This window comes from Epinephelus lanceolatus, chromosome 21 (assembly GCF_041903045.1).
Source record: "Epinephelus lanceolatus isolate andai-2023 chromosome 21, ASM4190304v1, whole genome shotgun sequence".
Taxonomy (NCBI): domain Eukaryota; kingdom Metazoa; phylum Chordata; class Actinopteri; order Perciformes; family Serranidae; genus Epinephelus; species Epinephelus lanceolatus.
Window position 1 is genome coordinate 32498632 of NC_135754.1, and position 25342 is coordinate 32523973.

The 25342-nt window shown below is 42.0% G+C and overlaps 1 protein-coding gene across 2 annotated transcripts; it reads left to right on the plus strand.

Moving 5' to 3' along the window:
- The first annotated feature begins 414 nt into the window (after positions 1-414).
- Positions 415-22853, plus strand: nbr1a (NBR1 autophagy cargo receptor a). 2 transcript variants are annotated; one of them, XM_078163091.1, is made up of 23 exons: positions 415-639; positions 988-1050; positions 2976-2994; positions 3302-3324; positions 4092-4274; positions 4367-4444; positions 4557-4780; positions 5817-5936; positions 6198-6497; positions 6859-7018; positions 7414-7662; positions 11323-11448; positions 11547-11622; positions 11794-11904; positions 12858-13037; positions 13162-13329; positions 13863-14017; positions 14189-14616; positions 18386-18471; positions 18806-18893; positions 19176-19275; positions 20716-20820; positions 21227-21581. In XM_078163091.1, the coding sequence occupies exons 1-23, from the start codon at positions 538-540 to the stop codon at positions 21413-21415; spliced, it is 3333 nt and encodes a 1110-aa protein (XP_078019217.1). In that variant the 5' UTR covers positions 415-537; the 3' UTR covers positions 21416-21581. The 2 variants fall into 2 exon arrangements, with proteins under 2 accessions (XP_078019217.1, XP_033467080.1); XM_033611189.2 differs by lacking the exon at positions 20716-20820 and having other exon boundaries at positions 21227-22853.
- Positions 22854-25342: the final 2489 nt, after the last annotated feature.

The following is a 25342-nucleotide window of genomic DNA, read 5'->3' on the forward strand; positions in this document are numbered from 1 at the left end:
TTAAAAAGTCGCAGACTGAACACAGTATTGAAATAAAGATAAAAACATATATAACATCTGAATTAAAACAATATTAAGAAAACAATGAAAGTGTGTAAATTACAAACAATAGAATAAACATGAAATAATCAAATAATTATTTTTTAGTTTTTAAATCCTCTTTATTGTACAATAAAATCACAAACAACAGGGCAGGTTGAATCATTGAATTGTAATTAAAATGTCTGGGTTAAATACAGAATTAAAATCCTTCTGTATCCGAGTAGTGAAAAAAATAGTAAAATCTAAAATAAAACAATAATAAATGAAAGAATAAATAAACGTGTATAAATCGCAAGTTATAAAAGTAAACGATATGAAAAATAAAATAAGTAAAAAAAAAAGGCAATGTTTCGAGTGCGCATGCGCGAAAACGTCACCGTATTTTTCTAGACGCAGCTGACGATGTAAACAAGAAAAGACAGTCGAGGGCAACAGGGATCAAACAGGCCGGTGTCACCGCAAATGATCGCCACTATATGCTCATAAACGGCTGACATGGGGCTGCCTGTGACGATTAAAGTCAACTTCCGGGGCAACGTGAAGAGATTTCTGGCTCAGGATTTGGACAAACTGGAGTGGGAGTCCGTTGAAGCCTGGGTAAGCTGCTAGCTGACGGTGCTGGCTAAACGCTGGCGCAGTTTGGTGAAAGCAGGCCCAGACATGGCCTAGACACGTAAACAATAGACCACCTGAAGGACAGTCGGTGCTCGCGACACCAAATGCACATTAACGGTGTTTTATAATCCGGGCAGCTCTCTGTATACACCGTGTACCTGTTCACCTCCTTATAATGTGTTTGTACAGCAGCTAGCTGCACTGTGAAGGTATTTCACCACGAGCCATTATTCATGTTTTCATAACACGTGAGAGCAGGAAAAAGTTCTGTTGAAATATCTTAATGTCACCTGTACATCTGATGATCAACTCTTTAATGTTATATTCCAGATCAAAGCGTCTTTTGGGATCAACCACTTTCAAGTCAAATACTTTGACGAGGACAATGAAGAGGTAAGGGAGTGTTCACAACTCTGTGTGTGTGTGTGTGTGTGTGTGTGTGTGTGCGTGGTTACTAAGCACATTAATTACTGTGTTTGATTATTTACAGCGTTGCTACGTCATACTTGTACTCCACTACACTGTGGAAGCCAGTGTTGTGCTTTTAACAGTTATTTGGCAGCATTTGTCACCAGTTAAATTGTATATTCAGATAATAAATACAAAATATAATCAGAAAATATATGATGTGTTAGTCTGGATCAAGTTACCCAGTTGTGAATATACATAGTAATATATATATATATATATATTTAATTAACATCCAGTCATGGGTCATTCTGGTCCTCTTGGTATAGTTTAGTTGCATTAATTTGATCATACATGTACAGAAAATACAGGAAAAAAAGACATTAAAAGTTTAAATATTGTGCAGGAGAGGTTAGAAGGCATAAAAGGCTTATAAGGATAATAATAATTATACATAAAAAGAACAAGATAAAAATGAAGATTGCATAAAAGAGTAAGAGTTCCAGACTAAGACGTTATATAAAATTATTAGAGATTAACAATTTACAACAAAACAAATTACAATTGAATCAGTAAAGTGTTAATAATCTTTGCAAATTAGTGTCGTTTTAAGATATTTTTTGATTAACTATTATTTATTTTTATTTCTTATTTATTTAACCAGTAAAAACTCTTGAGATTAAAAATCTCTGGCGAAGACGGGCAGTAGAAAAAAGCTCTAAAACAAGTCATATAAAGCACAACATAAGATTACGACAAAGAAAAGCCAAAAAGTGTGTTAATATAAACTAGAAATAAACCATGAAATGTAAAAACAGCAGCTACACATGATCACAAAGACCAGCTAAGAGGCTAAGACACACTGTGACGCTGACATACAGAAGATTGTGCACCAAAATAACTTAGATGATGATTGTAGTGATGGAAGAAGAGATGGTCCTCTGTGTTTCAGTGAAGTCTGACAATATGGAAGATAGAGTTCCTTAGAGTGTCGTGTGAGATGTACATATGTGTACACGATGACACAAGTCTGGTCTACGCTGCATTAAAAACTGATAAAAATTGATATTCTCTAAAGTTAGAAGCAGATGATTCACATTTTTTTAGCAAAGCAAGTCACTCAAACATTTCTATGCAGCGTTTGTATACACTGTTTATGTACTTTTACTAACAGGTGTTGTGTGTAACTCTGGAGAGAGATAGTTGCCTGTTGAGTCTCATTCTTAGGTTGTCAAATACCGAAACTTTGGGTTTGTAGTCGGACTAAACCACTGTCCCAAAGCATCTGTGTTTGAGCTACATACAGTACCTTCAAGTGAAGTTTTTTTTCCACTTCAATCTTTGACATGTGACATTGACATGTCAGTTACAGCAGCATAATAAAATAATAAGAGCTAACGAAACAAAAACTGCCTGGGTATCAAAACACTTTACAGCCTTAAGGATCAGTGTCTCTATTAATTATTATTTCAGTCCACTGTCATCCTTTGAGTCTTGTATAGAGTCCATTTCTCCCATTTTCTTTCTAGTGGTGCTTCTTGTAGTTTCTGCCACAGTTGTCAGCCATCAGCCCTTTGTTGGTGGTGTTTCTTTGCCCCAGTTAAATAGTGACAGCTTTATTGCTTGCTACTAGCAATACTTTGATCAAATATCTGTCACTAGCAACATTTTCCCTCAGAATATTTACACAGATAAAGCACCAAACAACTGTTAGGAACCTCATATCCACCCTCAGGTTAAGGTTTAAATGCAGGACTTGTACTTGTACCTAATATTTACACTCTGGTATTGATCCAAGTGCTTCTTCCACCACTTATTTTTTTTTTACATTCATGGCAAAATTATACAGATGTTTTGGTTGATTGTAAATTTATTGTCTCATTCTGATCTCTTTCACTCTTCTATTTCAGATTTGCATTAACAGTCAAGGTGAGAAAAATACTTTTTGTTTGTTTATCTTAATTTTGTGATGTCTCCGAATTAGATTTTAAGCAAAAAACAAGTGAGATAAAGAGTTAAATAAGGTTACAACTGTAACTGCACTGTAGAAATGATTATACAGTACGTTTTTAATTCAAGTGGGAAATGTCACTGTTACACCAGCTTAAAGCAGAAAAGATGAAGAATGAAATAATATTCAATACTTATACTTTTACTGCACATAAGCGTGTGAGATGGACTTTGTGCAAGAAATTGGACACTGAGTAACTTACTGTTGATTTGTTTTTTATTTCAGATGAATATGAAGAAGCCATCAAGGTACTGAGACACTGCTGGATTTCTGTGGAAGAGTGAAGACAGAAATTTACCACAAGTCCATCTCATTACAGAGGGATAAGTGCAGAGATCATGCAGAATATCGCTGCATAAATAAAGATAAAAAAGAGAATACTTCTTATTATGTGACTGTCAGCACATGACAAAACACGACCTCATACATCGATACGATACGATATACTTTATTGTCCCTGCAGGGGAATTCGTCTTGGACTCAGGAGCTGCACAAGTATTTTTGCCTTAGAGTAATAGTCCAGAAGAAATGAAAAGCACACACCATAAAAACATAAAAACACACACTACACATAACAGTAATGCACGTAACACCAGCACACTACAGAGCACCATAAGCACAACACAACCCCGAAACATCCAGCAACAGAATCTTAACTGAGGTCGGCACAAATTAATTTTTAAAACGATTCAGTTCAATTTTGGGCATCCTGTGTCGTCTGCCCGAGGGTTAAGGCTTGTACTCCGCGTGCAGACTGTGGGAAGAGTCAGACAGTATCCTCATTTACAAGGCATGTGCTGTGTGACTGTACTTAAGACGTAAACACGGTACAAATATGTTCTTGTTCCAGTGCAGCAGCATTCACATAGTTACAGCTGTACATAATAAACAGAGGTAAACACATAGCAAACGTGTGTTACAGGTCATACGTTGTTTTCTTGAATGTGTCACACTGTTATTTACATTTTGTCTCAGCCTCCTGTTGGGATGTGTCTAATGCTTGTTTTCCACACAGAGTGCAGAGAAGCAGGGGAACCAGTTGCACATGAACGTGTACAAGATGAAAGGACAGGCCTGCGGAGGTCCGCTGAAGACGGAGGTGAAGGAGCTGAAAGGAGACCTCCGGCCCGCTCCTCCTTATCCATCCAGGGTCAAGACGGTGGACAAAGGCACACAGGTCACTCCGGAGAGAGAAGCTGTAAGGAGCTCAATGTTTACAGTGGTGTTAGCGTTAATGAGCCACAGTAAATCACTACATACTCTGCATATATCTGTTGTATTTCGATACAGGTCCCAGTAAAGGACAACAAGGGGAACAAGCCAGAAGATGAGCCGCCTCCCATGTGGTTTAGATCATACATGGAGAAGGTGAGATTTAATTTATTTTTTGTCACATTTAATGATTCATTTATATTATTGTCTCTGATTAAAGAGGCAGATTTAACTTCCACTCACATAAATCTACTCTTTTTCTTCATAGTTCAAAGATGAGGTGGTGAAAGAGGTGGTGGAAAGGATGTGCAGTGACTTCTCTGGCCAGTGTTGCACCCACAAGTCATCTGATGGGCTCCTCGAGGCCAGCGGGGCCAGCGGCGGCCCTATAGGGCCCAGGCCGGGACCCTCCACCTCAAATGGATCCCTTGGCTACACGCCAAACTGCAGCAGCTGCAACAAACTCACCTCTGAAGGGGCCTACAAGTGCAGGTAGGAACATGTGAGGTACAGAATGAGATTAAAGGGTAACTTTGGTATTTTAACTTGGACTCTTTTTCCCATTGTTTTTATGTCTAAGTAACTAAAGGAGACAACAATTTTTGAAATTGATCCAGTATTGAGTGAGAGTGGGCAGCTGTTAAAGAGGCTGCATTGTAACCACATGGGGCATTTGTGCACCGTCAATTTATGTCCACAAAAAGTGCTTGTTTTTGCCACTGACAGGCTCAAATTGTTATTATAGGTGTCTGACAACATTATAAAAAGGATCCCTACAGAGATAGACCTTTTTGTCAAAGAGAAGGATCCTTTTTTTTAACCGGAAACAGCCCCAAAATCGACACCACCTTACCCACCAGACTCCATTCAAATAAATGGTAATTTAAGCATATATAGAGGCAGCATATTGTCACATCTAACTGGGTGAATTAAAGGTGAATTTCAACCAAACCAGAGTTGGTGATTGTTGGAACAGTGGAAAGACGAATCTAGAGGGCTGTTGTGAGTTTTATTTTGTTTGTGTTGACTTTGATTGAAGTGTGTTATACGATCGTAAAATTACTGTTTTTTTTAATGGAGTCTGGTAGGTTTGGGGGTAGCGAATTCATGGCTGTTTCTGGTTAAACAAAAAGGATTGTACTCCTTAAAAAAAAGTCTGTCACTGTTGGGATCCTTTCCCTAATGTTGTCAGACACTTAAAATAACAATCTGAGCCTGTCAGTGGCAACAACAAAAACTTTAAGTGGATGTAAACTGACGGTCCGCACGTGCCCTGAATGTTTACATTACAACCTGTTTTGCTGCTGCTGGCTGCAGTGCTGTTGCTCAATACTGGACCAATTTCAAGAACAGTTGTTCCCATTAGTCACTTAAACACATAAACATGAACAAATAGGGTCCCTTTAAGCTTGGCACGCATTTTTTACACGTCTTTATCCTATGACATGCTTTTCCTGAATGTTCTGTGTTGTTAAAGCAGCTTCTTGAGTATCCATATTGATGTTTCTGTCGGCTTGTTCCTCGCCAGTGTGTGCCCGTCCTGCATCCTGTGTGAGATGTGCAGACATAGCCATGACCCCAGCCACAACCTCGTGAGAACCAAGACACCTCTCTCCATCCCTGAGCATGGAATGTCGGGAGAGTTGAGGTAAACCCGCAAGACCGAAGATCAATCTTCCCTCCTCTTGAAACAATAAGACATTTTTAAAACTAAAACCAGTGCTAGCCCTTTTTGCTATCACTTCTTCTGCATTAATGGAGGAAAAACATAAATATGCAGGACTGCACAAAATGTTTTAGCAGCTAGATTACTGTAATCAATGCATTGTGAGTGTGTATGTGTGTTGTTCTTGAAAAATAAACTTTTGATAGTCAACAAATAGGTGTTCCTGATGACATTTCAAACCAGGTTCCCAAGGCGAGGAGACAGGACAGTGCGCAAGGCCGAGAGACAGCGCCTCAAAGCTGAAAGGAGGCAGCTAAGAGCTGAAGTGAAGGAAATCAAGAAGAAACTGAGACTGGAGAAGAGGGGGCTGCAGTGGAGCGGGCCCTCTACCTCAGGCAGAGCCAACCTGACAAACATGGCCTCCGCGTCCACCCAGGTCCCAGCCCTGCCTCCCCCTGCTGCCTCAGATACAGCCTCAGGTCCAGCCCCAGCCCAAGGTCCCATCCCCGCCCCGGTCCCTGATCCCCAGGCCTCCAGTCCAGAGTAAGCGCCACCTCGGAAGGGCGTCCGACAGTGCTGGGTACCTCGAAACCCAGCATGGATGCAATAAAGTCTTTTTTTTTCCAAGAAAAGAAATCAAAATATGCCATCTTTGTAATCTAGTCTGTATGAGTGTATCGCTGGCTGCTCTGGGGTGGTGGAAAATGTTGGAACTACCTCAATGTGAAAACTGCTGCTGCTGCTTCATAGATTTTCTAAGAAAAATTGCTTTTGAGCTGCAAAAAAAAAATCAAAAAAAAAAAAATCTGGGGTCCTGCTTTTTTGATTCGTAGAGAACAAAAAGAGATGGGTATTATAAGAAACCAGGGCTATTTTCAACAATGCTCTGTACACTTGAAACTAGGGGTCCCGGGGTCTCGCACACGTCCTTGGTTCCCACTATGGCTGCCTTGTTTCTGGATGAAAATCTGCCGGACGGCACCCGTCTGGAGCCTGGCACCAAGTTCATCAAATACTGGAAGATGAGGAACTCGGGCACTATCAGCTGGACCTCAGAGACTAAGGTACCCCTCCCACCCGCCGAGAGGACAGGCTCCACTCTCTCTTTGCCCCCCTGCTTCACTTCCACTTTGAGTCCCCACTCAGCTCATTGCCTACTTCTTATCCACTAACACCAGCTAAGATTTCTTACCCAGCCTAATATAACTAATGCCCTTCTCGTCTGAGATGTTTATGATTTGAATTCAGTTAATTCTGTGTTGTGACTTAAGTTTTTAAGTCTTTGTCGTTGGTCGAATGTGTGCGCGTGTGTGTGTGTGTGTGTGTGTGTGTGTGTGTGTGGATCCCTCACATGGGTGTGTATTATTTTTCTGCTGCGTGACTGCATGCTCTCGTCTTTGTGCTTTTTCGCATGTGTATTCCTATTTTGTGTTTTGTGTATGTGTGTACGTGCACCCAGCTAGTGTTCATGTGGGGAAACCTCGGCCTGGCGTCAGAGGAGAAGAGGGAGGTGCCGGTCCCCTTGCTGCTGCCTGGACAAGTGGGAGTGGTCAGTGTGGCCTTTGTCGCTCCTGTGATGGAGGGGACGTACACCTCCCACTGGCGGCTGGCGCACTGCGGGTGTCAGTTTGGCCCGCGTGTCTGGTGCAGCATCGTGGTCGACCCCGGTGACGGCCGCAATGCGCTGGGGCATCTGAGCAAACGACTGGCAAGTCTGATATCCAATGACACCCTGTACAGCTGCAGTGAGAGCATCAACTGTTGACACGTGCTGTTAGATTACTGCTTTATTTTTGATACCTGAGTAACTAAGTAGATTTACTCAAGTGCTGTACATGAGTACAGTTTTGAGGTACTTGTACTTTACTTGAGTTTATCCATTTTACTTTATGCTTCACTACATCTCAGAGGGAATATTGTACTTTATACTGCACTTCATTATAAAGTTATTTTACAGATTAAAGGTATACTATGCAGGAATGTTGGTCCCTGTTTGTAAACACAACCTTCAAACTCGGCCCCGCCTCCCTACACTGCTCATATGTTCCCTACTGAACCACTGTAGGAGTATTAACACTTGTTGTAATGTCCAGTTCAGACCAAAGATTCACGACGAGACGAAACTGTTTTAGAACGTTGCAGAGAAAAGTTGCAGTGGTGTGAACCGGCCGGTTGAGCTCGACTCAAGCCGGCTGATGATGTCACCTACAACGCAGCTCGTCAACTGTGGCGACTGGTTTTAGAACGTAAAGCACGTCACCGGTTTCAACAGCCAATCAGCTTGTAGTGAAGTCCACCAGTTGTGTCAGAATGAGCGCAGACAGCCTGTTAGCTTGCCACAAAATAAGACTGAAAAACAGGAAATCAGAACAGAAGTACAGAGAGTTGTTGCATAGAGATGATACACCGTCTCATCTAGTTGCATTGGTGTGAACCGGCAGGTTTTTAGAACGTTGCAGAACGCCACATTGCAAGTAGCTGCCTGTTTCAACTCATCTCGTGGCGAATCTTTGCTCTGAACTGGGCTTAATGGAAAAGCAAGTAGCAAAGTCAGGGCTGAAAAACAAAGCCAATGTGGAAAACTGCAGTTCCTCTAATGGTCACTTGAGGCTGGCTCCAGAAGCGAGTCGATCCCCACAGACCCCCATGTTAACATGCCCAACTTTGCAACACGTTAACAGCCTGGTCCAAAAAATGGTTTTGGTCTCTATAGCTTTCAGTGACAGGCTGTCTGTTAGTCGTCACCACAGTCTGTAGCCCCTTTTACACTGCCCATTCAAGATGGCAATATCATGCTGTTTTACCCCGTGGCTGTTCTGTGTAAACGGTACAGTTACAGAATGGGGGGGACAGAGTTGTCTCGCCTTTAAGCCAGCATCAGAGGTACTAACAGCGCCAAATCTATGTCTGTGTAAAAAGGCACAGCTGGCAGGTCATGACATTTTAACGAGGTGTTGTGTGTACAACCTGCCGCCTGGAGATTAGCAGCGATTAGTAGCTAACTCAAAGAAGAAGAACACAATCCAAAATTGTCAGCAAATTGGGAAAAGAATGAGGAAGGGACCTCTCTTCCTTCCTGGACGCCAGCATGCTTTTAAATCCCACAGTGGGGCTCATCACTGTGTGAAAAGGGCTTATAGTCAGATCCACCCCCGCTCCTCCACAGCACCAAAAATCCAAGATGGCGACAGCAGAAAAGGCCGAACTTGAGGCTTTACAATGGGAGTCCACAAACAAATGGATGATGTCAATGGTAGCTACGTGGGAAAGCTGATACCTGGCAAGCTATAAGCTAACTGCTGGCACCTACCTGTCCAACAGAAAACAGGCCAACTCCATGTTGCACCTCATCCCTGTCCTGTCCTTTAGAGCTCGCCAGTGAAAGTGAAAGTAAAACCAACCCCAGATTCAATCTGGTTTTGGAACGAGCTTTGTCCGCTTGGATTTTACCTCGTTAAATTAGATTTTTTTGTTGCTTCCTCTTGGATACATGCTGATATTACTTGATCTCTACCCAACCTCACCTGCACGCTGTTATTGGCTGGGGGCTACACGCCCAACATGTCCTGACCACAGCAATGTGAGAAGGAAAATCAGACAGAGGGCAGAGTTATCACTTCTAGTAGCTCATAACTGATGATTGAGAGGGAATCCATCTGTATGAGTCTATACATTGTTTTTTCTTTCTTTTTTGAAGTAAAATTCTGCATAGTATACCTTTAAGAGTTCACTTAAAAAAAAAATCTGGATGATCCTGTAAAATACAACAAATTGCTAAAATAAAACCAGTGGTTTCCAACCTTTTGGCTTGTTGGTCTTTTGAGGCCCAAAGAGGTAAAATTATCAGATATTTCACACAAAAAAGCAAAGATATCGATAAAAAGTCCAAAACAATGTAAACAGAACTTTGTTTTTTTCTTTCCTATTACATTAAATAATTTTACAACCTCTCAGATTTATCCCTTTAAAGGGTCCTGACTCATAGGTTGGAAACCACTGGAAAAAACTACCTGACTTTTATGTAAAGTAGTTAAAATGATCTCCACCTCAACCAGCTACAACATGAAAACACTGCATACACATATTCATGTCATTATACTGCAGAATGAGTACTTTTACTTCTGATACTACTAGAATTTTGAGGGCAGGGCTTTCATTTGTAAAGTAGTATTTGCACATTGTTGTATTAATACGTTAATTTAAATGGACAATAATAATTTTGCCACTTTTTTTTTAGAAAACGCATTTTTCTACACGCGGGTCATTTTCCTACATTACTACCCAGGACTCACACAGACTGTAATTACTGTCTCATACTGTCATATTCATGTCAAACTGTTCAGATGAAATGTTTAAGCTGCTTTCTTGTTGTCTTCAGAAAAGACATTTGTGCTAGAAGAAGTGCTTAGATCCTTTATTTAAAGGGACAGTTCACCCCAAAATCAAAAACATATTTTTCCTCTTACCTGTAGTGCTGTTTATCAGTCTAGATTGTTTTGGTGTGAGTTGCTGAGTGTTGGAGATATCGGCCCTAGAGATGTCTGCCTTCTCTCCAATATAATGAATCTAGACGGCACTCAGCTTGTGGTGCTCAAAGCACCAAAAAAATACGTTTGAAAAACTCAACATGATATGCATCTGCCAACCGGATCACTGTGCAGAAGGAAGAGTGCATCTACTGCTAGCTCACCTAGCACTACTGAGCAAGCTAACGTTACAGCTCAGCTGAGGAGGACGCCATTTATGTTTACATCTCGCACTGTCACGAGCACGTGCCTCTTGCCCATGAGTAGATGCACACGTCCTTCTGTGCAGTGATACTGTTGGCAGGTTTAGTTCAGTAGAAAGAAAACAGTTCCTACATGAAACTGCTCTCAACAAGGTCTGTGGATTATCTTGAGTAACCAGGTCATGATTTCTGGAAAGAGACATTACTGTACTGCAGAGTGCCATCTAGTTCCATTATACTGGAGAGAAGGCAGACATCTCCAACACTCTGCAACTCACACCACAACAATCTAGACTAATAAACAGCACTACAGGTAAGAGAAAAAATATGTATGTTTGATTTTGGGGTGAACTGACCCTTTAAATAAAGGATCTGGGTACTGCTTCCAGCACAAATGCCTTTTTTGGGAAAAAGCTATATAAATTATTTAAGGTTAAAAGTTGAACATGAGTATGACATTATGAGACAGTTATTACAGTAAGTCCTGGTTCCAGGTCAATACTGAAAAACAATACATAAACAGGGACGTTTATAGAGACACCGTACTTGTGTGTTAACTCTTATAATGTTAACGGTGGAACTCACCTTTGAGTGCACACTGTAGTGACTCTCATGATGGCGTTCTTGTGTGTGCTGCAGAAGGAGGAGGCGAGGCCTATAGGGAAGGAGAAGGAGGTAAGATCCAAGGACAGCGGCCCCAGCTTGTCTGTAAACGTGAACCATGAGGACTACTACTTCCCCTCAGTCGACCTGCTGACTGCACAGGTGCACACTCAGACACATCTGAAGAAAACCTACTGTGAAGTGATCAGTTATCAGCAGAACAGCATTCACACTTCCCGCATGTCTTCTGTTTGTTTCAGGATCTTCTGTCGTTTGAGTTGTTGGATATAAATATTGTACAAGAGTTGGAGAAGGTTCCTAACAACACTCCTGTGGGTAAGAAATAGAAGATGCTTAAAACGACTTCCTTCTTCCAAAATTTCCTTCCTTGTGTAGGAAAAATTAGGGCTACACGTGTTACATCCAAATTGTCTTTGGCTTGAAGATGCAAAAAAAAAAAAAACATTCTAAGTCTAAGTGTGTAAACTGTGTTGTGTTCATTCATAGATCTGACTCCCTGCATATCCCCTCTGCCCCATGATGCACCAGTGCTTGAGAAGGCGATCATTTCACAGATGAAAGAAGATGCAGAGGTCACAGGGGTCAGAAAACTTTTTGGTAAGCTTCCAGACGAGCGTGTGTGCTTCATAGTATGAATGTGATGTCGGCTGTTTCTGGACAAGAAGATGCAACTTAAGGGTCCCTACAGAGATAGACCTTTTTGTTAAGGAGTACGATCCTTTTATGACGAACACACCAGACTCAGTCAGCATCGGTCGGTGGCGAAAACGAGCACTTTACCTGGACGCAAAAACGTGAAAATAGTAGGACTACCCTCTAATAGACGACCAGACGTCAAACAGAAAGGTCATTAGTCTGCAAGTTTTCATTGGTTGCTGGGTCGCAGAACAAAACAAACGTGAAACAGGAGTCAGGTTAATTTCCAGGGCTGGTACCTGCGGTTATTCCACAGGCTAGTTAATAACATGTCGGGCAGGAAATCCAAAGTGTGGGATCATTTTGAGAAGGTGAAGGACGAACCCAAGGTGATATGTAAACTCATCTTCATTGGTCGACTACAAACATGACGTATCATCTGAAACATGGAAGTAGCTACATGCCCATTAGCCCACAGCGTCATTAACAGGCTTGTAGATAAAATATAGGCCTATATCAATGAAGGTTCATTAGTACGGTTTTGTATTTCTCTGTAATGTAGCACAGTGTTAACAATGTTACTGATACTATTCTTTCTTACACCTTCAACTCAAACCACCAAAATATATAATTTAATCATTACATTCATATCAGAAACATGTAGGAGACTAGTCGACTGATGGCCCTGAATGACGACTATTGGTCGACTAGGAATGAACTCTTAATGTTGAGTGAACTCTCACTGCAGACATGTTTTTTAAATGTTAAAGGGCAGCTCTGTCTTCAGATAGTCACTTGATGTTGAATTGTGGGTAATGTAGACACCAGGTTTTCACAATGAAAAGGAATGTGTGGGGAAAAACAAGGGGGGTATCTGGGCTTCTGCTGCATCAGTTTTTATCCCTTTTTTGTAGGAGTGAAACTGAGGCAGCAGAGGGAGCTGCTGGAGCCTGTGACCCAGGAGGAGGACAGAGAGGAGGAGATCAGCGGAGCCCAGTTCCTCTGCGAGACGGTCATCCGCTCCCTCACCCTGGAGGAGGCCCCCGATCACAGACCTCTGCGCAGAGCCCAGCACAGCAGCCACAAACCACAGGGTGAGGAACCACTGTCACTCCATTTAATCACTCTCTGTCATTACATACTTGTGTGCAGAAATACAGTAAATTAGTTTTGTGTTTGAACGTCGCTGTATGACTTTTTTGTTCCATTTTACTCCAGTTGTTTCCCGGGGCACCAGCTTTTGCTTCGAGAGAGCTGTAGAGGCCGAGAAGATTGCGACGGTACAAGAAGGAAATGAGGAGATCTGCGCCGTTAGACTTGAGAGCTCAGCTCTGCCTCTCAACACAGGCCTCAACCAGATCACCCAGCATGAGAAGACAAGGCCAGGTCAGAGGACAACCTCTCTTATTATATTTAATTCCAGTTGACCTTTCACTAAGCCCCGCCCCTTTGCGATGGTCCCACAAGCTGTCAGATTACCCACACTGTCACTAACTGCACTCCCTGAAGGAATATTATCATATAATTGGAGAAATGAAAGAGTGATTCCAGAGAGAAGCAGACAGAGGGGTCTACAGTCTGTGTTTGAAGGATATATCCAGGATGTCAAACTGACTCAGCAGCAACAACAGGTTAAAAAGACAAAGATAGTTAGAAGCTAAAGCCGAACTATAGGCTACAGATCACAGTGTAAAAGTGAACCACCACATCACTGCTGATCGCCACACAAGACAATGAATATAAAGGGAAACTTTGCTGATATTGAACCAGCTGTGTGGCATCACAGTGTGTGCAGATGAACAATGTTTGGCTTCCATGTGATGACACAGAGCTGGAGCTAGCTAACCCTACACTTTACCTACACCTAACTTTAAGAGTACGTCATTTTTAGATGTTCATTTCGGTGCTTTCTGTTTCAGTTATTGTGCTGGAACCAGCGAATGAAAACCTGCATATCAGTTCACATCATGATAACGAGGACGAAGAGGTCATGGTACTAAATGACATGCAGAACATGAGGCGTATTCAAGAGGAGAAAGAGGAGGGTGGAGCCAAAGGAGAAGACTGGGAGGAGGTGAGGATTTAACCTCTATAACACTTGTGTTTAAAGGGTCCTAAATTATTAAACAATGGAAGATGCAACAGAAGACAAAACCAAACCAGTATATGTTCATTCTGATATAATAAGGCTGTTGGTGTGTAAGAAAGTCTATAAACGTCTCCATCTTCTCCTCCTGTGTCTCAGGTCAGCAGCCAGACCTCCTCAGTCTCCTCCTGCGACGATTACATCATCGTCCTCCCAGACTGCTTTGACACCAGCCGGCCTCTTGGTGAGTCCATGTACAGCTCCGCCATGTCGCAGCCTGACACTGCTGCTGCTGCTAACATGACCTCAGAGGACCCAGACGTGCAGCAGGAGGAAGAGGAAGACTTCCACTCCGAGGCAGGCGGGGCGGCACCGCTGGGAGAGAGGCAGGAGAGGACGGAGGTGGTGGATGCGGAGGATTCATCCGTGAACACGTGGCCTCCGCCCCTCCCTCCCACCCACAGCAGTGTGAACCAGATGCTGTTTGCCTCCCAAACCCTGGACGCTGTGACGCTCACCCCTGAGGTGGTGCCACCGCCGGTGCTGCCCGACCCCCTGCTGCCCCCACCGGCCCTGTACTCACCCAGGTTAGATCACTCACATCAGCCGTCAGAAATCTGTGCAGGAAACAAACCAAACATCTGAGCAGTGACATTATAGACACTTTAAATATATTTCTTTAGCTGGTTAGAGGTTTGTGCATTTCCTGTTGTAGGGTTTCAGAGTCCTTTTCATCAAAAATACTGTGAAACTATAAAAGAAGTGGAGCGATTTATTTAATTGATTTATTCCAGATTTGATTTTCTCATGCTTGAAAATGTTTCCTGCTAAAATTGTCGGGTATCGAAACACCTTTTGTGGCACATTTTGGAAAACAGCATCTGTATGAAAACCCAGTAAAAACAGTAACTGATGTTCTGCAAGAGGATATCAGGGTCCTTTACTGGTGAGAACAGCTTGGAACATGATCTTGATCATCTCAATAAACAGATTCAGATGCATATGTGCACAGAATCTGTAGCCAGCAGGACAAGAATTTGGTATTGGAAGTGTCCTGGTTTCTATTTGTAGTCAGAGTAGAATTGACCTATCACATTGGAGCAGGCTTTGGTTGCCTGCAGGTAAACAGTCCATGTGGAGAGCAACTTTCGGTACCTTTGGAACCAAAAGTAACCCTTCAGACATGGTATCTAGACCCAAAATTTTAAATGTGGACGGGGTTGTTGCCACTCACTGCTCCGTCCAGCACTCACTGTATTTCCTCCTTTATCAGTCTGCACCTTGTTTATTGTCCGCATAACGAGGCTGCACGCCGACATTTTCAGACCAAAATAGAACAGGCTGCAGTGAGAGTCTCTCCCCATGGGATATTTAAAAATAGCAGGCTTGCGCATTTAGTCCTTCTCAGGCAAGCTCAGGGGTTTAGTGTTGCTGTAGCCCACAGGAACGACGCTCCACGACGCTTTTTTTTTCCCCTCAAAGTGAGGATTAGAATATATGCAGTTGTCACAGTGAAATTTAAGGTGAGCTGATGGATTCATGTCGTCAGCTCATGCATTGAGTAACATTGAAAGTTAACGTTCCACCTTAAAAGTTGCCGGCAGTCGACCCAGTGAATGAAGTTATTTTTTCTCCAATCTGGAAATCCATCGGTTAAAAAAACCAAAAACAAAAAAAAAAAAAAACTTTTTTTTTTCTTCCTTTACCTCTGGAGGCACAGCCCGGAGTTTTTCGACTAACGGAAGTGCAGGGGCCTCGGTGATCGCTCATGCCCTTCACTTCTGGCAGTGCCCCCAGGGAGTCGCCGTGTTGTTTACAAATACTTAGGGTAGAAAACCAGCAGAGTTTATATATATATATATATATATATATATATATATCTAAGGTAATAACTCAATAAACGGTCCGTGAATAAATTATTTTTTCCAGTGGATATCTTAGTTACAACATGATTGAGCTAGCAAAGCAGTTTTGTGTTGCTGTGTGTGGTATTTATTCAGTTTTGGGAAATCACGATGTCTAGAAAGCATCAGTGGCTGCAGCTGACAGGGACAGCTAACAGCAGCGGCAAAGCTAACATCAGGACGTCATCTGTTAAAAGCCTCCCGTTGTCGGATACGACATGAAACTACTCCAGTTAGCTCAATCATGTTGTAACTAAGACATCCGTCTCTGCTGACAGATTCTACAATGTAAATTGCAGAATCTGTCTTGAGAGATTATTTCTTATCCGACTCCAGCTGCTGTGAGAAGCAGCAAAACATCCTTTCATTTTATAGTTACAGTTTACTAATAAAACTCTCCACAGTATGAACAGTGGTTACATGAGCCTCAAAACCAGACACAACTCAGCCCTGAGCAGAGTGACGGTCCTCTACTGACCAATCAGACTGCAGTGTTCACAGCTCCACCTTTTAGTACCAGATCTGTGTGCTAGGTACCCCAACAGAGGGGGGACCAAACATGGGGACGGTACTGAACGGTTCCACTGGTACCATCCACAATTTTTCACAGTGGATATGGAAAAAAAAGCTTACTGAGGTCGTCATGTTCAGCTGGTTGTGGATTACATGTGTTCATGTTGCTTTTATAAACCAATAAAAAGAGAATTACAAAAAAAAACAGGGCAGGCTGATTCCTGGATTTAGGATTTTGATAAAACCTGGAGATAATCTCCCAGCTACAGCCTTGATATGTTTTTAATTAGGGTCCAGGCAGCTAAGCTGCCAGGACACTATTGTAATCCTAGGTATTCTTCTTCTTCTTTCTTCTTCTGAGGAAATCATACTTCCTATGGGTGAAAACTCACCAAACTTTGCACAAAGGTCCAGTCTCATGCCAGATATCTTCAGCTGTAAACTCAAGCCAATAGTCCTGATGGTGGCGCTACAGCAAGCGTCTAAAGTTCAAAACTTTGAAAATTCATAACAAATCAACCATACGTGCTACAACTTCACAACTTTCATCAAACTGTAGCCCCAATACTGAAGAAACTTTTGTACATTTAAACCTATTAAAAATCATGAAGTTCATCACTCTGTTTTTTTTCAAAAACTGTAAAACTTCTTAAACCTATCTCCTCCCACAGTTTTTGCTCAATTGACACCAGACTTGCTACAGAGCATCTTCAGACTGTCCTACAAAAACTGTTTCTCAGATTTTTGATTTATCAAAAATTGAGCCTACAGTGCATCAAAATGTTTGACTGTAAACGGTACTGTAAACATATACATGCAAATTCCTGCTAAATAAATCTTCAATGTTCATGAAAGATAATGACAAAATTATAGAGTCATGGTAGATGATGTGTGGCAAATTTCAGAATTTTATCTCAAAAACTGAATTTTGGACAGCATTTTGAATTTTGCTCTAATGTGAACAATTGGAGTCAATGTAAAAATGGCAATTTTAAACATCAGTTTTTCACTTATGGAGCAAATCAATCATTGTTACAAACAAATTACCAACATCTCCATGCTGTCTAGATGCAATATGTGTATTTTCAGATTTTTGTCTTAATAACTGAATTTTTTACAGTGGTTTGAAATCTGCCTTTCCATGCACGGACGGCTGCTTTCCTACACAACAGTGAATGGCTGACTCAGTTTGTGAAGCCACTGTTGAGTTGCTACTTGCCAATTAGCTCAGAGCAGTAGATGACCGTCTTAGGTTCCAGGGGTTGCGGATTCAAGCCTCAACTGGTGCAGAATCCACATTGTAATGTAATCATCTTCTTGTGCTCCAGCTTATTGCTTAAAATTGCCTGAGCGTGACTGATCACTGTGCAGCACCTTCAAGTCTTTTTTCTGCTAGAAAATCTGCCTTCTCATGCTTGAAAATAAACCAAACTTTGCACAAAGATCCAGTGTCAATACTTCAGTGTGTGAAACTATCTGAGGCTTCTCACTTTGCACATAGCTCAACTAGTTAAACATCAGTTTTTCACTTATGGAGCAAATCAATCATTGTTACAAACAAATTACCAACATCTCCATGCTGTCTAGATGCAATATGTGTATTTTCAGATTTTTGTTTCGATAAATGAATTTTTTACAGTGGTTTGAAATCTGCTTTTCCATGCATGGACGGCTGCTAAACCTGCACGTCTGGCTTAGTCAGTTTGTGAAGCTACACATGAATTGTCACTGACTAATTAGCTCAGTGAGATAGAAATTGATTCTTAGTCTCAGAGGTTGTGAATTCAAGCCTCAGCTGATGCAAAAGGCAGATTGTGTTGCTAAATTCCTAAATGTCTTCCAGTTCTTCTGCTTGTTGCTCAGAATTGCCTAAAAATGCCGGACCTGACCCATCGCTGTGCAGCAGTTATAATTCTCTTTTGTTTGCTGTGTGTTTCAGGTCTGAGGCACTGTACCTGGCCGAGGACCCCAGTCCTCCAGCCTGTGATCCATACGAGCCGCACCAACCAAGAGTCCACCTAAATGGTGAGTTTAACTATTTAAATCAATGGATATCATATCACACACTGCCATTCTTTGCACATTAGACATTTACCATTCGAGCGTCTGTTCACGCAGAAGCTGTGTCAGAATAACTTCACCAGTGTTTTTAGGTGTCGCATTAATAAAACTGGCACTTTGATGGTTTAACTTGTTGCCTCACAGAGAGGAAACACATTTTGCCCTGTGTGAGAAGACAGGAAGTGAGATCGCACACAGGCTCTCAGGATTTGTTGCCTCAGCAGAAAACTCTGTTCCTTCTGTAATGTGTGTGTTTGCGTGTGTGTGTTGTTTTTCTCCTTTTTTATCTGCTCTGCAGTATCATCTGGTCTGTCACGATCAGCAGGCTCAGCATCTAGTGCCTTTGAGACATATAACCCCAGACCCAGCAACGCTCTGCAGCCAAGGTGCCACACAAGTTAACTTCATATTTCATTTTTGTGGAGGAAACTCCTGCTTTAGGTTTTTTTTTTGTCTTGACTGTATGTGTCTGTTTGTGTCATGATTTTTGCAAAGAGTCAGTATAATCACATGTATCATACTGACTCTGTGTGATGCATTTCTTAACCTACATTTATCTTTTCTGACATCTATGAACTTCTTGTTTTAAGTCAGTCAGACTGGAACACATTGTCCTCTGCAGTGCGGTTATATAGCTCCGCTTAACCACATCCCTGTCTTTATACAAGGGGCCAAGGAGGCATCACAGAGGGACTCGTCAAGGGGGCTCTCTCTGTGGCAGCGTCCGCTTATAAAGCTCTCTTCACTGGACCAAACTGCTCAATACAGGTACATCACACACAGACCCTTATTCCTACAGTTTGAAAACAGTTACAGTGGCAACATGAAGTTTCTAATGAGGAAGCTGATGATTCTCATGAGTGAATAAATCAAAGTATTTGTAGAGATAAACTCAGGAGGGGGTGAAGAGTGGTGTCTCGACAAAGGAATGGGGAAAATGAGATATCAAGGATCTAATGAGCATGTTGCATTCCACTGTAGCTCTAACCCCAAAAATATGCTTTAATTTTGCAATAACTTCGTTATCTTTAGGGTTACAGTTCACTAATATTTAAAGCTGCTATCATCAATATTTTTATGTTAACTCTGTTTTAAATTTCTCTGTGAAAGGTGGAGCTTTTAATGTCAAGCCCACGGACAATTATCATCTGAATCTGCCTCTCCTCAGCTCTAAAGAACTTTTAGTGTCTTTCTAACAACGTAACTGCTCAGGTTCACACTTCCAGCTGCAGCAGGAAGCTGCTCCCAGCAATAAAGCTCTGATAAACCCATTGTACACTCCCTGCTCAGCACCAAACAGCAGGCAGAGAAAGTTAGTGGCTAGCTGGTGAACATATAGGAGCATTTAGCTGCTAAAAAAATACAGATATTACCTTGGAACCAATAAGAGAGCTAAAGGGAAGTGAATGTCGTCAGCTGCACACAAACATCTGTGTCAGAGCTCAAAGGTCATCATCATAACACCTTTATTGGGTGATCAGTGTTGTGTTGGCAGGTTGTTCTCAACGCCCAGGTGCTGTAAAAAGAAGCTGCTGAAACTCAGTTTAATCCAGTGAGGGTAAAGATGTATTTCAGATCTGAAGAATGATGTGTTTGTTGGTTTTTGTCAGCAGGCACTGGTCTGTGTAGTTAGTTAGTCAGACAGGAAGTCTCATTCACTGTTGTTGCCTAATTTTTCTTTGAGTTGTGTCAGTATGGTTACCTTGGTGCTTCCTACCGTAACAAGTTTGTTAAGGAACCACTACTTTTGTCTAAATGAGTGATAGGATGTACAATATTTGACATTTCTCCAGTATGAAGCTAGGGCTGACCTGCCTGCAGCCCGTGAGCACGCACTATATTAAATAATAGGGCACTCAGACAGCATCAAACAACGTCAAAATACGTCCACTAAAAGTGCATTTTTTTCACACAGATAGGCTCGGATTGTTAGTATAATTATCTGACAACATAACGGAAAGGAGAAATGAACGTCTGTGTTTACCTTTAGCTGGATTCAGACATGTTCCTCTGCCTGTTGCTGCTCCCTCTCTCTTCTCGTCCGCTCTTCAGTTTCAATGAGCTCTGCGTCCGTGTACTCTGTGTTCAAATAAATACGGGCGCTCATCAAATTCAAATGGCTCATCCAGATCCAGTTGGTCAAAATCGGTTAAAAATTCGGACATGTTTGTTGTGGCTTGATGAGTGCCCGTATTTATTTGTACACAGAGTACACGGACGTACACGGACGCAGAGCTCATTGAAACTGAAGAGCGGACGAGGAGAGAGAGGGAGCAGCAACAGGCAGAGGAACATGTCCGACTCGAGCTAAAGGTAAACACAGACGTTCTTTTCTCCTTTCCGTTATGTTGTCAGATAATTATACTAACAATCCGAGCCTATCTGTGTGAAAAAAATGCACTTTTAGTGGACGTGTTTTGACGTTGTTTGACGCTGTCTGAGTGCCCTATTATTTAATATAACATGCGCTCACAGGCTGCAGGCAGGTCAGCCTTAGCTTCGTACTGGAGAAATGTCAAATATTGTACATCCTATCACTCATTTAGACAAAAGTAGATCGGAAAATAGGGCCCAGGTTGAAAAAAACATTAGTTCCCCTTTAAGTTGTTAAATGAATGTAGTGGAGTAGAGGTATAAAGTCATCACTTGAGGCAAAAGAACACAGCCACAGGAACACTCACCCTCTCCTCTCACCATCTCTTTTGCTCCTCCTCTACAGCGAGGCATCGACCCCGCTACCAGACAGGACCCGTCCCTGATGGCGATGCTGCTGGAGATGGGCTTCAGAGACCAGCGGCTCAACCAGCGGCTGCTGAGGAAGCACGGCTACAGCCTGCTGCACACCGTCAACGAGCTGGTGCAGATGGCCGAGGACAGCCAGAACAAAGCTGTCAACACTCAGCACTGAGGGAGAGAGGAGATGCTGATGGCCACTGTGAGGCTGTAAAAAAACAAAAAAGGAATTTATTTGACTTCGAAACATGATGTAAAGAGAATATTTAGATTCTGACCTGTGTGTCTCTCACCCTCTCCGGTGTCTGGATTTATTTTGAATTATTTAAAGAAGAGAAAAAGTAAAGCTATTAATGATCTGTGCAATCGATTGATTTTTCCAAAGGGTGGTTAGTTTATTTGGACCAAGAGTTAATGATAATAAGACGGCAGTGTCTCTTAACGTGGTACAAAAATAAAAGCATTTATTTCTTGTTCATTAGAGAGAAAGGAATACCTTTGCCTTTAATCCAGCTTCGACATTTTGACAAATTAACCACATATACACGTGTAAATGATATGAATAGTGAACCTTTGCCATGCCTTGTTTACCTGGGGCCACAGAGCCTTACGTGTCGGTCAAAAGGAGCAGGAGCTGTAGTCTCGACGGGACAAACGTGTTGCATTTCAGCTCTCCATCTGTAGTGTCTGTATGGCTGTTGTAGCTGCTTCCTCTGCGCTGAAAAATAAATGTCTTAGGACAGGGCTCGGCTAGATTCTTCTCACAAATACAGCAATGGAAATTAATATCGTTGAATGTCACAAAAAGATAGAAATGGAGAGCCAGCTCTCGTTCAAGGCGACGCTACTGAGTATCCTGGGTGTTAAGGGTCAGCAGTGCGGTAGTGAGAACAACAAAACATTTAAGACTTTTCTCGATTTATCGTAGTGAAATCTGCCTAAACAATGCAATCTTTTTCTGTATCAGAGTACTGTTATTTTAGACGTTGACATGTGGAATGTATACAAAAACTGTCCGAACGGATCACTGTTCAGACTCGGATGTTTTCTACTGCTTTTTAGGAGACACCTGCATGACAGGTAGAGGCTTTAGAGATGAGTCGTGTTCTCGTGGTCTTAGCACAGTCACAGTAGAAAATGTCCGCTTTGCGTCATCGATCAACACCCCGCCCTTCCTCCCTCTTGCCCTGCCTGCATCCAACTGGTACAGTCATCTTAACACTAACCCAAGCTGAGATGTCTCTAACAACACATTCCTCACTCTCACGGTGGAACCAAGTCTGTTTTATTTCCTTACATTGCCTTTATGAGTCATGATTATCAGTTTACTGAGATATACACGTGGTGATTTGACATTTGTGGTGTGAGTGTGCAGATTTAAGTTAATGTCTGTTGTTTTGAATTATTCCTCCTATGTGTTTGTGTGTGAGTGTGTGTGAGGATTTTTTGAACCATGTTTTCTTTCTGTTGTTGATCGTCCATGTTTTGAAGAATCATGCTCTAGAGAATAATTCTGAATATATCTGCTATGCTTGTCAAATTATTCCTGTCACAGAGTGTATACATTAAATTCCCTTCTACTGTCAATCCGCCAATAAACTATTTGCACACCGTTCTCGTCTCCTCTCTGTTAAAGTCTAAATGTAGGTTATCCCACCCTTGACAGTGAATGTCTTCATATGTAATACAGTCCATACTATATTAACTAGATGGTGTCAGAAGTACAGAGGTTACTGACGGAGTTCTGATTATACTGCATTTCTGACAGAATGAGTTGACATATTTTAACAGCCTTTGAGTACGTCAAGGTTACATAACTAAGTAGGTGACTACCCCGCAGTCCAAGACCCTCAGTGGCCTCAAAAGACCTAAGGTGGAAGAAGTACTCCGATCCCTAAATAAAAGTAGCAGTACCACAGCCTGGTCAGCCTAATGTTTTAAAGCAGCTGTGCGGAACTTTTCGTTTTCGTTGATTATAGCGCCCCTTTGGTCGAAGGGGTATGACACCCACAGCCTGGTGTCGTAAAATTCCAACTGCAGCTGGCAATTACCACATGCATTTGTTTTGGAGAGCGAGAGGATTAACTAACGTCAGGTTAGTCCAAGTAATTAGTGGAAACAGCAAAATTACTCAGTAAATTCTCCTGTCATGTTTCTGTTCTGATCTAATCTGTTGTGTATTTTGAGCTACTAAGGCTACCGTAGTAGTGTGAGCCTCAAGTTATTCTGGGTAATGTAGTAACCGTTGTGCTACTGTAAACGGGAACTGCCCATTGATTCGACTGCCCATTGGTTTGACATCCCATTGTTCCGACCATATTAAACTCATTGTTTCGAAGTCCAGTGTGATTGTGTTCATGTGGCTTGACTCCTGGCTACATTAGCCGTTAGCTTGGAGAAAATGGTCCCTATGAAAGTGTATCGCTGAGAAGAAATGATTTGAATCACTCAGGGAATCGGGGTTACGTCGTTCACCGAGTGATTCGTTCACCAAATGATTCATCACGCAGTAGACAGTCCCTCCTTGCACCCTGGCTGCCTCTCGACTCACGAGTGATTCATCATTCACACGGATCAAATCGGCAGTTCCTCTCCCGGACTACACACTCACTGCTGAGCTCAACTGAACTGAGAAATGAACGAATCAGTTCCAGAAGTGATTCAGTTCAGTATGTTCACTCAACAGATTCGTTCTTTTGAATGATTTGTTCGCGCACGACACAACACTCCTGTCAAAGTCTTATTTTTTTTTATGCTTACACGCTGGCGATAGCTGCAGCCAGAAGCATTATGTTTTCAAGTTGTCTGCCTGTCCGTCCCATTCTCGAAAACATGCTATCTCAAGAAGGCCTTGAGGATTTTTTTTAAAATATGGCAAAAAACTCCCATTGTACCCAAGGAGGAAATAAGATTTTGGTGGTCAAACGTCAAGTTCCCCATGAACTTGCATCTGTTTCATTCTTGTGAACATCTCAAAAACACCTCGAGGGAATTTCTTCAAATTTGGCATAAATGTCTCCACCTGGACCCAAGGATGACTGATGATGATCCTGATTAGATTTTGGTGGTTAAAGGCAGTAACATAAGGAAGTTACAACAGGACTCAATAAGCACTATCATGACGGGCCCTAGTGCACGCTATCGTGAATGCATTGTCTTGACACAAAAAGCGACTTGTCATTGGATAGCAACATATTACCCAGCAATCATCTGACAAAAATATCAGAGAAAATTAATCATTTAATTGGATAGTTTTTATAGTTAATTTATAAATTGTATAGCTTATGTAGAAAAGGCATATAATTTTGTTTTAAATAGCTACTGAATATTTTTTTTAACATTGAAATTAAAAAAAAAGTAAACAATGACGCAGATGGGTATTCCTTTTAAAGGACATATATAGGCACCATTTTGAAATCAGGAACATTTCTTTTTTAATCATTCCTCTTTAAACACAGGAATATTATCACGTAGTGTTGTGTCGTTCGCGAATCTGTTGAGTGAACATACTGAACTGAGTCACTTCCGGAGCCGATTCATTCATTTCTCAGTTCAGTTGAGCTCAGAAGCGAGCGTGCAGGCCGGGAGTGGAACTGCCCATTGGGTCCGTGTGAACAATGAATCACTTGGGAGTCGCGAGGCAGCCAGGGTGCAGGGAGGGACTGCCTACTGCGTGACGAATCACTCAGTGAACGAATCACTCGGTGAACAAATCACTCGGTGAACGACGTAACCCCGACCCTGAGTGATTCAAATCATTTCTTCTCAGCGATACACTTTCATAGGGACCATTTTCTCCAAGCTAACGGCTAATGTAGCCAGGAGTCAAGCCACATGAACACAATCACACACCTCCCCATTGTTTTAACAGACTTAGTTTCCAGATAAACAAACTTAAAATGTTAGGCTGCAGCAGCAGCAGCTCAGCCATGTATCAGCTCAGTGAGTCGGACTACGCAGCACAGTCAGGGGTCCTCCTGCCAAGCACTGAATGATTCGATGAATGAATCTTTTGAACGAATCTTATTAATGAACTGATTCTAGTGTTTTATCAAGGTAGCAATCTGAATCACTTGCAAGGGCCCACTCTCTCTGTGGGATG